The 12,775-nt window shown below is 39.3% G+C and overlaps 1 protein-coding gene across 1 annotated transcript in view; it reads left to right on the forward strand.

Moving 5' to 3' along the window:
• Positions 1 to 12,775, forward strand: part of Ak9 (adenylate kinase 9) — a 143,659-nt gene that overhangs the window by 58,284 nt on the left and 72,600 nt on the right. Inside the window, exon 17 of the mRNA XM_020176900.2 lies at positions 12,447 to 12,603. Within this exon, the coding sequence (XP_020032489.2) occupies positions 12,447 to 12,603 (157 nt within the window). The remainder of the gene's footprint in view (positions 1 to 12,446; positions 12,604 to 12,775) is intronic.

Below are 12,775 nucleotides of genomic sequence, written 5' to 3' on the forward strand. Positions count from 1 at the left end.
GTGGACATACATTGAGACACCCCTTTGAACATCAACTTATATATTAATAATGAAAAATAGGACTATAAAATAGGTACAGTGGGGGGAGGGGTACTAGTGGGAGGTCTCATTTCTTAAGAGACCAGGGACCTGTGCAAGAAACAAGTAGCTAGAGATAATGATTTTGTGAAGCGCCTGCCCTTTGGGAAGTCATTTGCCTGGGTTTTATTTTTTATTGGGTTATTTGTTTCTTGTTTATTTCTATTTCTTTATGGGTTCTGAAGAGTAGTCCTTTGTCACATATAAATGTCTTCTAATATGTTGGGGATGGAGTTCAGCAGTTGCCTAGATGCATAAGATCCTGGGTTCAATCCCTAACACCACCTAAGTAAATAAAGTGTTTTCTAGCTTGAATGATGGCAGCTAGTCTTAATGAAGATCAATTTACTAACTTTTATTTTACAGTTAGTGCTTTTTATGTGCTATTTCAGAAATCTTTGCCCAGAGTTTCTCCTGGAAACTTTGCTTTATTTTACATATTTCAATCTAAAGTCATTTTTTTTTTAAAATGAGGATATGCATGATAGGAGCACAAACTCTTTTTGGAAATCGGTTGGCATTACTTTTAAAAGCATGCATACGTATCCTCAATTATCCCCCTCTTGGCACATATGCAGATAAACTGCATTTGTGCCCTAAGGACTTGTTTGTGGGTGTTGACAGCATTGCTGTGACAGCAAATGCCTGGAAATGACCCTTAGTGTCTGCTGTGGTGGTCCAGATATACAGATTTGAACATGTAATTTATATATTGTGTACAAACAGAAGAAATATATGAAATTTTGTGTAACAGTGCTGTATAGCAGTAAAAAGGTGTAACTACAATAAGATGCATGGGTACAGAGGAATACCACAAATACTATTTATTTATTTTGGAATTAATTTTATTTTCTAAATTGACATATGTTTGTACTGATCCCACTGTGTGGGTACTGTGTCTAAAGTCATTTTGAATTAGTTTTGTGTATCAAAAAAATCCAAATGACCGATAAGCACATGAAAAGGCACTCAGCATCATTAATCAACATAGCTGGGATATAGCTCAGTGGCAGAGTGCTTGCCTAGCATGTGTGAGGCCCTGGGTTCAATCCCCAGCACCAAACAAGAACAGACCAAAAAAAAAAAAAAAAGATAAAAAAATATAAACTTAAACAACCATGTATGGATCAAGGCTCCACTTTCCAATATGTCTGTCTAGTTGCTATAGCACATCCTTTCCCACTATCATAAGTGACTGTCAGTGTGTGGTCTATTTCAGGACTCTGTTCCACTGCTCTGTTCACCCATCGCTGCCAGTGTCTCACGTCTTTACAACTGTAGTTTTTAAATCTGGTGGCTTGAATTCTTCAACAGCCTGTTTCTCCTGTCACTCTATTATTTCCTCTGTGTCATACAATATTCTTTGCTTTGTGTTCTTCTCCATGTCTCTCTCTCTCTCTCTCTAGCATCCCTCTGTCTCTGTTCTTGTCCATCCCTGCCCTTGTGTCTATGCACTTGGCACAGCCATTATCTCTTTCTATACCTCCCACATCTCTCTGGATCATGGCCTACTTCCTCTGATTCCCTCAGTCTCAGTCTCCTCCCTCCTTGTCTGCCTGTCTGTCTACCCATCTATCTACTCATAAGTGAGAAAATATAAAGTAAACATAAAATAACAGAGAATAAGGATATCCAGAAGTAGGTGCTTAAATGCAAAACAATAAACATTTTATTAAAACCATGAGAGGATACAAGGATGAATAATGTATCAACATGTTGTACTACTTTTATAAATATTATTTTCTCTCACTCACCCCTCCCCTGAAGATATCCTAAAAAAAAGTGCCCCCTATTTTTAGCAGATCAGACACTTGAGAGCCCAATTCCATAACTCTCTGGTTGGACCCAGACTTTCTGGGACCCTCATCTGTGCCACTTTCCTCCACCCGCCCCTGGAGGCACAGTCTCCAGGCTGGAATCTCATGCCTTTCCACATGGCCACACACTCTGGAATCCTTAAAGATTGAAATCCTAGAGAAGATTTCCCTACCTTTTCCTTACAATTATCCCAGTCATCTTCAATAAATACCTAAAATGAAGCCATTGCCAAAACATCCAAACTTGCATCCCTGGGCTCCCAGCTCTCCATTTCCCAGAAGTTCCTGGCCTCTGCTTTGAATGTTCCTTGATGGAGTGCCTGGACTGCTTCAGTGATAGCATCACCTCCCTGCTTAACCACCTCTTTCCCTGGAGTCACGGGATGTGCTTCCTTTTTCTTCTTATTTCCTTTCTCCTCCTGCTTTCTTTTTCTTTTTTTCCTCCATGGTACTGGGGATGGAACCCAGGCTCTGGCACATGCTACTGAAGTACTCTTTCACTGAGCTACATCCCCAGCCCTCCACACATGTCAGTAGGTGATCTTTGTCCAGCTACAGCAGAGAAAACTTCTATGGCCAGCCCTTCCACCCAAACATTCCTCCCCGCCGCCAAAAAAAAAAAAACTCCCTTCTCAGAATGAGGATGGAAATAATATAGCAAGAACAATACAAACGAGTATGTCAGTAAATTATCTGGATAACTAAAGACAGCAGAATACTTTGTGAACACTATAAAGGAGGTCTAGCTTTGGGCTACAACCATACAACATTAAAGTCAGAAACAAGACAATAACATTCCTGTCATGCCCATTTTTAATGATTTATGGAAGTTTTAGCTGTATAAAATGCCTTAAAACAGAAATAAGTAGTGAAACAGAGGAGAATATGAACATTATTGCAGTTGATGTTGTTTATTCTAAAAATGTCCAAGGAAATCTGAAAAGAATAAGAGTTAATAAGCATGTTCAAAAATAAGATAGCAAAGGGAGGCAGGCATGGTTGTACACATTGTAATCCCAGCAATTCAGTAGGCAAAAGTAGGACAATCACAGTCTGAGGCCAACCAGGGCAAAAGCATAAGACCCTATCTGAAAAAATAACTGAGGGATGGGGGTGTGGCTCAAGTGGGTATGAGGCCCTGAGTTCAAACCTCAGTACTGCCAATAATAATAATAATATAAATAAGATAATAAAGGCATAAAAAATTCATATAGGGCAGAAGATAAATGTAAAATAACAAATGCTAATCTTGAAATAGAGATGAAAGATCCACATGAATAAAAATATTAAATTTAAATGTGAACATAAGCAGAAGTCACCACAGAGACCTAATTTCATATACACAAAGGTGAAATCTTACTAGAATGTCTTTCTCAAATTGATTTATAGATTTGATGCAGCGCTAATGAAATTCTCAATCTTTCTTGAAAACTGACAACATAATACTAATATTTGTCTGGAAGAACCAACAGCCAATACCCGATGAGAACAGTTGGCATGGAGGAACAAAAGAAGGAGACTTACTCTGCCAGCTAGTAAAATGTGTTGTGATGCTACCGGTGGTCAAACAAGAGTCACCACAGTCACAAGGGAGTCACAGAAACAGACCTCTATAGAGTATATAAGATAGATAGATAGATAGATAGATAGATAGATAGATAGATAGATATAGAGTGAGTGAGTATATACGGAAGGGTTTATCACAATCCTAAAAGGAATGAACTATCTAATAGCATTGATAAAATTGACTGTTGGAAGAAAATGTATTTAGGTTTTTAACTTATATCAAAATAAAAATAAATGATTCCACATAAATTAATAACTAAATGTTAAAGTGGGATTTTTTTTAAACTATAATAAGCTGTAATAGCACTGAAATAATCTTAGAATGGTCAAGGATTGTACTAGCTTCACATCACTATAACAAATGGCTCAATCAACTTATCAAGAGAAAAGGTTTATTTTTGACTCACAGTTTTTGCAGTTCCAGTCCAAGATCTGTTGACCCTGTTGCATTTAGGCCTGTGGTGAGGCAGCTACCTTAGTAGGAATAGCATGTGACTAAGCAGAAATGCATCATGGCCAGGAAGCAAAAGGGAGAAAGAAGGCACCAGAGTCCCATTATCCCCTGTAACAGCACAGCTTCAGCCACCTAGAGACCTCCCACTAAGCCATCCACCTTTTAAAGTTCCACCACATCCCAGGAGCACCAAGCTGTGTGTGGACCAAGCCTTTGTGGGACACTCTAGATCTAAGCTAGAGCAAGGACCTAGACACAGATGCAATGGAAGATTCTTTTTTTTTTCCTTGTTGATGTCTTTTATTTATTTTTTTTAATTATTCATTTATTTACATGTGCATACATTGTTTGGGTCATTTCTCCCTCCTGCTCCCCTCCCCCAGCCTCTTCCCCCCTCCCCTCCTCGCTTCCAGGCAGAACCTGTTCTGGCCTTATCTCTAATTTTGTTGAAGAAAAGACAGAAGCATAATAAAGAAGACAAAGCGTTTTTGCTAGTTGACTTAAGGATAGCTATACAGAAATATTCCTAGCATTGCTTTAGTGTACACATGTGTTAAGACCCATGTTAATCACCTCTAACTGATCTTTACACTGGTTCCTGATCCTCTTCTCATGTTGACCTCTGTCACTTTAAGGTTTCTGTATTAGTTCCTCTGGAGAGGGGACATCAAATGCTTTCATGTTTTGGGTTTTCTACCTATTCCTATATCTCCCGTATGTGCTCTTCTCCCCTTGTCATGTGATCCAAGTCCAACCACATTGCTGCATTTGCCCTAGATCTAAAGTCCACATATGAGGGAGAACATACAATTTTTGGTCTTCTGAGCCTGGCTAACCTCGCTCAGAATGATGTTCTCTGGTTCCATCCATTTACCTGCAAATGATAAGATTTCATTCTGTTTCATGGCTGAGTAAAATTCCATTGTGTTTAAATACCACATTTTCTTAATCCATTCATCAGTAGTGGGGCATCTTGGCTGTTTCCATAAATTGGCTATTGCTGCAATAAACATGGGTGTGCAGGTGCCTCGGGAGGAACTTGTGTCACATTCTTTTGGGTATATTAAACGCTTTCATATTTTTGGTTTTCTACCTATTTCTATATCACCAATATGTGCTCTCCCCTTGTCATGTGGTCCCAGTTCAATGACATTGCTGCATTTGCCCTAGATCTAAAGTCCGCATATGAGGGAGAACACACGGTTTTTGGTCTTCTGAGCTTGGTTGACCTCACTCAGAATGATGTTCTACAGTTCCATCCATTTATCTGAAAATGATAAGGTTTCATTCTTCTTCATGGCTAAGTAAAATTCCATCGTGTACAAGTAACACATTTTCTTGATCCATTCATCAATAGTGGGGCATCTTGGCTGTTTCCATACTTTGGCTATTGTGAATAGTGCTGCAATAAACATGGGTGTGCAGGTGCCTCTGGAGTAACCTGAGTCTCATTGCTTTGTGTATATCCCTAGGAGTGGGATTGCTGGATCATATGGCAGGTCTGTGATTAGATTTTTAAGAAATCTCCAAATTTTTTTCCAGAATTGTTATACCAGCTTGCATTCCCACCAGCAGTGGACTAGGGTTCCTTTTTCTCCACATCCTTGCCAACACATGTTGTTGGTGGTGTTTTTGATGATGGCTATTCTGACAGGGTTGAGGTGAAATCTTAGTGTGGCTTTGATTTGCATTTCCTTTATGGCCAGAGATGGTGAGCATTTTTTCATGTGCTTTTTTGCCATTTGAATTTCTTCTTTTGAGAAAGCTCTATTAAGTTCAGTTGTCCATTTTTTAATTGGCTTGTTGATTTTAGGAGAGTTTAGTTTCTTAAGTTCCCTTTGTATTCTGGTTATCAGTTCCTTCTCTGATGTGTAGCTGGTGAATATTTTCTCCCACTCCATGGGTGGTCTCTTCAGTTTAGAGACCATTTCTTTTGTTGTGCAGAAGCTTTTTAATTTTATGAAGTCCCATTTGTTCATCCTTTCTCTTAATTGGTGGGCTGCTGGGGTTCTATTGAGGAAGTCTTTGACTATACCTATTTGTTCTAAAGTGTTTCCTGCTCCTTCCTGTAGTAGCTTCAGAGTTTCAGGTCTGATATTTAAGTCCTTGATCCATTTTGAGTTGATACTAGTACAGGGTGATAGACGTGGAAGTAGTTTCAGTTTCTTGCAGACGGGTAACCACTTTTCCCAGCAACATTTGTTGAAGAGGCTGTCTTTTCTCCACCGTATATTTTTGACAAGTTTGTCAAAAATGAGGCGGGTATAGTTGTGTGGATTCATATCTGGGTCCTCTGTTCTGTTCCACTGGTCTTCATGTCTGTTTTTGTGCCAGTACCATGCTGTTTTTATTGTTATTGCTTTGTAATATAGTTTGAAGTCAGGTATTGTGATACCTCCAGCATTGCTCTTTTTGCTGAGTATTGCCTTGGCTATTCGCGGTCTCTTGTGTTTCCAAATGAACTTTAGGGTAGGTTTTTCAATCTCTGTGATGAATGTCATTGGGATTTTGATGGGAATTGCATTAAACATGTAGATTACTTTTGGGAGTATAGCCATTTTCACTATGTTGATTCTACCAGTCCATGAGCGTGGGAGATCTTTCCATCATCTGTAGTCTTCCTAGATCTCTTTCTTCAGGGGTTTGTAGTTCTCCTTGTAGAGGTCATTCACATCCTTTGTTAAATTTACACCTAGGTATTTGATTTTTTTTAGGCTATTGTGAATGGAATTGTTTCCATATATTCCTTCTTAGATTGTTCGTTGTTGGTGTATAGAAAAGCTAATGATTTTTGTAAGTTGATTTTGTATCCTGCCACCTTGCTGTAGCTGTTTATGATTTTGAATAGAGTTTTTTGGGTCTTTAAGGTATAGGATCATGTCATCTGAAAATAGGGATATTTTGACAGTTTCCTTACCTATTTGTATTCCTTATATTCCTTCTTCTTGACTAATTGCTCTGGCTAGAAATTCCAGGTCTATGTTGAATAGGAGTGGGGATAGTGGGCACCCTTGTCTCGTTTCTGATTTTAGGGGAAATAGTTTCAGTTTTTCACCATTAAGTATGATGTTGGCTGTAGGTTTGTCATATATAGCTTTTATAACGTTGAGGTACTTTCCTTCTATTCCTAGTTTTCTTAGAGCTTTTATCATGAAGTGGTGTTGGATCTTGTCGAAGGCTTTTTCTGCATCTATTGAGATGATCAAGTGGTTTTTGTCTTTGCTTCTATTGATGTGCTGTATTACATTTATAGATTTGCATATGTTGAACCACCCCTGCATCCCTGGGATGAAGCCGACTTGGTCATGGTGAATGATCTTTCTGATGTGTTGTTGGATTTGGTTTGCCATTATTTTATTAAGGATTTTTGCATCAATATTCATTAAGGAGATTGGCCTGTAGTTCTCCTTTTTGGAGGTGTCTTTGTCTGGTTTTGGGCTGAGAGTAATATTGGCTTCATAAAATGAGTTAGGCAGTGTTCCTTCTCTATTTCATGGGACAGTATTAGCTCTTCTTTAAATGTCTGATAGAATTCAGCAGAGAATCCATCAGGTCCTGGACTTTTCTTTTTTGGGAGACTCTTGATTGCTGCTTCAATTTCTTTTTGTGTTATAGATCTATTAAGGTGATTAATATCTTCTTGGTTCAGTTTTGGTTGGTTGTAAGTTTCTAGAAATCTGTCCATTTCTTCAAAATTTTCAAATGTATTAACGTATAGGCTCTCAAAATAGTCTCTGATCATTTCCTGGATTTCTGTGGTGTTTGCTGTTATCTTCCCTTTTGCATTTCTGATTTTACTGATTTGGGTTTTTTTCTCTCCTCATTTTAATCAGATTTTCCAGGGATCTGTCAATCTTATTTATTTTTCAAAGAACCAGCTTTTTGTTTCATTGAGTCTTTGTATGGTTTTCTTTCATTTCTATTTCATTGATTTCAGCCCTTATTTTAATTATTTCTTTCCTTCTGCTTATTTTGGGATTTGCTTGTTCATGTTTTTCTAGGAGTTTGAGCTGTGGTATTAGGTCATTGATTTGAGATCTTTCTGTTGTTTTAATATATGCATTCATAACTATAAACTTTCCTCTTAGGACTGCCTTTCCTATGTCCCATAGGTTCTGGTAAGTCGTGTTTTCATTTTCATTAACTTCCAGGAACCTTTTAATTTCCTCTTTTATTTCATCTATGACCAATTGATCATTGAGCAATGTGTTGTTCAGCTTTCAATTGTTTGTATGTTTTTTACTGCTGTTTTTGTTGTTGATTTCTAGTTTTAATGCATTGTGATCAGATAGAATGCATGGGATTGTTTTTTTTTATTATATTTGCTGAGGCTTGCTTTGTGCCCTAAGATATGATAAATTTTGGAGACGGTTCCATGGGCTGCTGAGAAGAATGTATATTGTGCAGAAGTTGAATGAAATATTCTGTAGACATCAGCTAGTTCCATTTGATCGATGGTGTGATTTAGTTCTAGGATTTCTTTATTGATTTTTCATTTGGATGACCTATCTATTGGTAATGGGGGGGATGTCAAGGTCTCCCACTACCCACTGTGTTGGAGTTTATATATATATTTTAGGTCCTTCAGAGTATGTTTGATGAAATTGGGTGCATTGATGTTGGGCACATATAGGTTGCTAATTGTTATTTCCTTTTGGTGTATTTCCCCTTTTATTAGTATGGAGTGTCCTTCTTTATCTCGTTTGATCAATGTAAGTTTGAAGTCTACTTTGTCTGAGATAAGTATTGCTACCCCTGCCTGTTTTTGGGAACCATTAGCTTGGTAAATCTTCTTCCAGCCTTTCACTCTCAGCCAGTGCTTATTTCTGTCAATGAGATGGGTCCCCTATAGGCAGCAGATTGTTGGATCTTCCTCTTTAATCCAGTTTGCCAATCAGTGTCTTTTGATGGGGGAGTTAAGTCTGTTAACATTCAGTGTTAGTATTGATAGGTATGTGGTGATCCCTGTCATATAGTTGGTTTTGTTGTTTAAGGGTTTGATTGTGTGCAGCTGAATCAATGTTACTCTCTACTTTCTTGCCTTTTCTTCTCCTATGGTTTGGTATTGTCGGCCCTTTCATGGTTTTGTTTGTTTTCATTTTCTGTATATAGAATTCCGTGGAGAATCTTTTGTAGTGGTGGCTTGGTGGTCACATATTGTTTTAGTTTCTGCTTATCATGGAAGACTTTTATTGCTCCATCTATTTTCAATGATAGTTTTGCTGGGTAGAGTATCCTAGGATTGAAGTTATTTTCATTCAGTGCCCGGAATACCTCAGTCCATGCTCTTCTTGCTTTTAAGGTTTCTGTTGAGAAATCTGCTGTGATTTTGATGGGTTTACCTTTGTATATTATTTGGTTTTTTTTCTCTCTTACAGCCTTCAATATTCTTTCTTTAGTCTCTGTATTGTTGTTTTAATAATAATGTGTTGTGGAGTAGTTCTATTTTGGTCAGGTCTGTTTGGTGTTCTGGAGGCTTCCTGTACCGGATGGGCATAGTTTTGTCTAGATTTGGAAATTTTCTGGGTTTTTTTGTTGTTGTTGTTGAATATATTACACATTCCTTTTGCTTGCACCTCTTCTCCTTCTTCAAAAAAAATCTCCAGTTCTGGAACAGTAGAATTGCAGTCTTAGTTGGTCTGATGTTACTCCTTTAGCATCCAGTCCTGTCTGTCTGTGTCTCTTAGACAGGTTTGGATCCCTCCTGTGGCAGCCTGAGTGGCAGCCTGGTGGAATGGTTATCTGGCAAGCTTGTAGAGCTGGGGCCCGGCAGGGCCCGAGGTGCGGGTTTCTCAGCAGGGCAGGGATACAGCTGTCTCATGCCGAGCTGGTGCTCGGTGGGGCCTGAGGGGTGAGGATCCCAGTGGGGCATGGCTCTGGTCATCCCACTCGAGGCTGAGGCCCAGCAGGACCTGAGGGGCAGGGGGACCCAAGGGGCGGTGATCCCAGCTGAGCATGAATCCGGCGTGGAGCTGGAATCCTGGCCCGAGGGGCAGGGATCCCGGTGGGGTGGGCATCTGGCGCAGAGCTTGGGCCCACCATGGCCCAAGGGGTGGGGATCCCGGCAGGGCAGAGGATATGGCTGTCTTGCGCAGAGCTGGTGCCTGGCAGGACCTGAGGTGCAGGGATCCCAGAGGGGTAGGGATCCCGGAGGGGCATGGATCCCAGAAGGGCATGGATCCAGTCATCTCCATCTCATGTGGAGCTGGGGCCCCCGGCATGGCGCTAGGGGTGGAGAGCCCAGTGGAGTGGAGCGCAGGCCTGTGGGGAGAGGACTTGGCAGGCTGGCTGTTCTCTTAGTAGATCGTGGCATGGAGAAGCCTTCCATGACCTAGGGGTTTAGAATGCCTTACTTTCTGCTCTTCCTTGTGCTTTACCTCATCCAAGTGTGTCTCCTGTGTCTTAACAAAGTCCTTGGTTCACAGAGCTCACACAGTCTGCGGCTGTGTCCCAGTCACCATCTTGGATCTTCTCAGAAGGTTCTTAAGGTAAACTCAATAGAGAGGCCACTTAGTAATGAATAACTCTGTGTAAGAAATCATGAAAGACAAAACTTTAAAGTAAGGGTCCAACTGGAGAAAGTATTTACAATAAATAGAAAATTAATTTCTTTTAAGGCAGTGTGATAATTTTATATCCCAATATAAAAGCAGGTCAGGGATATAAACATATTTCACCAAAGAAAAAACACAGATGTTTAACTGAAAATTTGTAATGTTTAAGTTTCAATAAAAATATGAAAATTAAAACATCAAGATATAATTTCTCACCTGTAAACCTGGCAGTTTTTTAAAACAATCAGTAATAAAGAGGCTATCATAGTACAGTCACTTGCAGACACTGTCCAGAAGATTGAAAATTGATCCAGATGTTTTTGGAAGCAATGTGGCAATGTGTTTGAAGAGTCTTTAAAATATTCACCCTGAATTCCCTTTGACTGAAAAACACTCCTTCTAGGAACCTAACCTAAAGAAATAAGTAACACTGAGACATAGATTTATATGTAAAAATGTTTTTGTCATGATGTTATTAAAATAATAAAGACTTAATGGAGAAAGATGTGCATCTATACTATAACAAAATTATAAAGCACATAAATATTGATTAGTAAAGGGATGATTAAACAAAGTAAGATTTATTCATGTGATAAACACTATTAAGTCACTTAATCTTTTTTCAACCAAAAGTTGAAGGAGGCAGAGAAGTTATAAAATTACATCTGAATTTTTATTTTTCTTATCTTTGAAACTTGGATAGTGAAAATTTTATTAACCATTTCTATTTCTTCTTCATAGCTTTCCTTTTTCTCCCAAATTCCCTTATGTTAAGCATTTTAAAGTGTTTATAATTCTTTTTCCCCCAAAGACTGTTTATGCAGATAAATATTCAAAAAAGTAGATAATTTGGGGGAAGACAGTACTAGGGTTTGAACTCACGGTCTCATGCTTGCTAGGCACATGCACTACACTTGAGCCATGCCCCATCCCTTTTTGCTTTAGCTGTTTTTCAAAGAGGGTCTCACATGTTTGCCCAGAGAGGCCTGGACTGCAATCCTCCTATTTACACCTCCCATGTAGCTACTAAGACAGGTACATACTACCACACCCAAGCTTTATTGGTTGAGATGGGGTTTCACTAACTCTGATTAGGCTGACCTGGAACTGCAATCCTCCTATCTCTGCCTCCCAAGTAGCTGGGATTAAAATCATGTATCATCACACGTGGCCCTAAAAAGTTGATTATCTTAAATTATGCATAGGCCCAACAGTTATAATGACTCTCTTGATGTCTCTTCCCCTTTGATTTCTAACAATTCTGTGACTATCTAATAGCACATAAACTTGTTGTTTTAGCAAAGCAGAGCAAAGAGGGAGAAATAGAAAAGGAAAAGGAACACCCCTGACATGCAGGAGGTGGGAGCTGAGTCTCCACAAACTTGTTTCCATACACCTCAGAGATGGTGTATTCAGAGGCCCACATTACTAACTCCCATTGAAGCAAGTGCTACTGACATCGGGAGGGGGCAGTTTATCCAAGTCCCCAAAGCACTGGCAAGAATCATTTTGACCCAGTTCCTTCTTACTGCTATCATAACCTAACCATCTTAGTAACTGTGATGAGTGAAGAGCAAAAGGGAAGGAAGCAAAGAATGTAACCACCAACACAAAGCTGGACTAGACCTTGCTACTCAGAGTGGTCCATGTGCCATCTCCAGGAGCGTGTTAGAATGACAGACTCAGGCGCCACCCCAGATCTTCTGAATCAAGCTCTGCTGTCAATGGTACTGAGTAATATACAGCAAAAACTCACTGTTATGTTTATTTAATAAAAACTTTTACTTCCCGTTCCTAACTTTTAAAACTTACAATTTTCTTGCATTAAAGGTTTGTCTTTTAAATTTAAGTTGCTTTTATTCGTTCTCAAAGTCAGAACTCAGAAGCTCCTTGTTTGAGAGGCACAAAAATACATATCAAGATAGAGCCCTTGACTTGTCATGTGACAATGGTTGTTCGGTTTGCGATATTTCACAGGTCATGGAAGACAACACAAATAGGTTTCCTGGTGCCCCAAAATATGGAGGATGGATCGTGGACAACTGCCCCATTCAGAGAGAGCTGTGGCTAGCCTTACTTGACAAAGGAATTATACCTGATTTGGTGATCTATTTATCAGATGCGGAAAATGATGGTAAATATTTGTCATGTAAATTTGATAGTGGAAATTTTATTGCTGAGAATATTTTGGGTTAAAATATAGAATGAAGAAGTCTCCACAATCCTTAGGAATAAATACTACCCCAGCAATCCCTACAGGACCTCAAGGTGCACACAGTGAGGTGTCTGTCTACCAAGGGGAGGCC

The sequence above is a fragment of the Castor canadensis genome, chromosome 1 (genome assembly GCF_047511655.1).
Source record: "Castor canadensis chromosome 1, mCasCan1.hap1v2, whole genome shotgun sequence".
Lineage (NCBI taxonomy): Eukaryota > Metazoa > Chordata > Mammalia > Rodentia > Castoridae > Castor > Castor canadensis.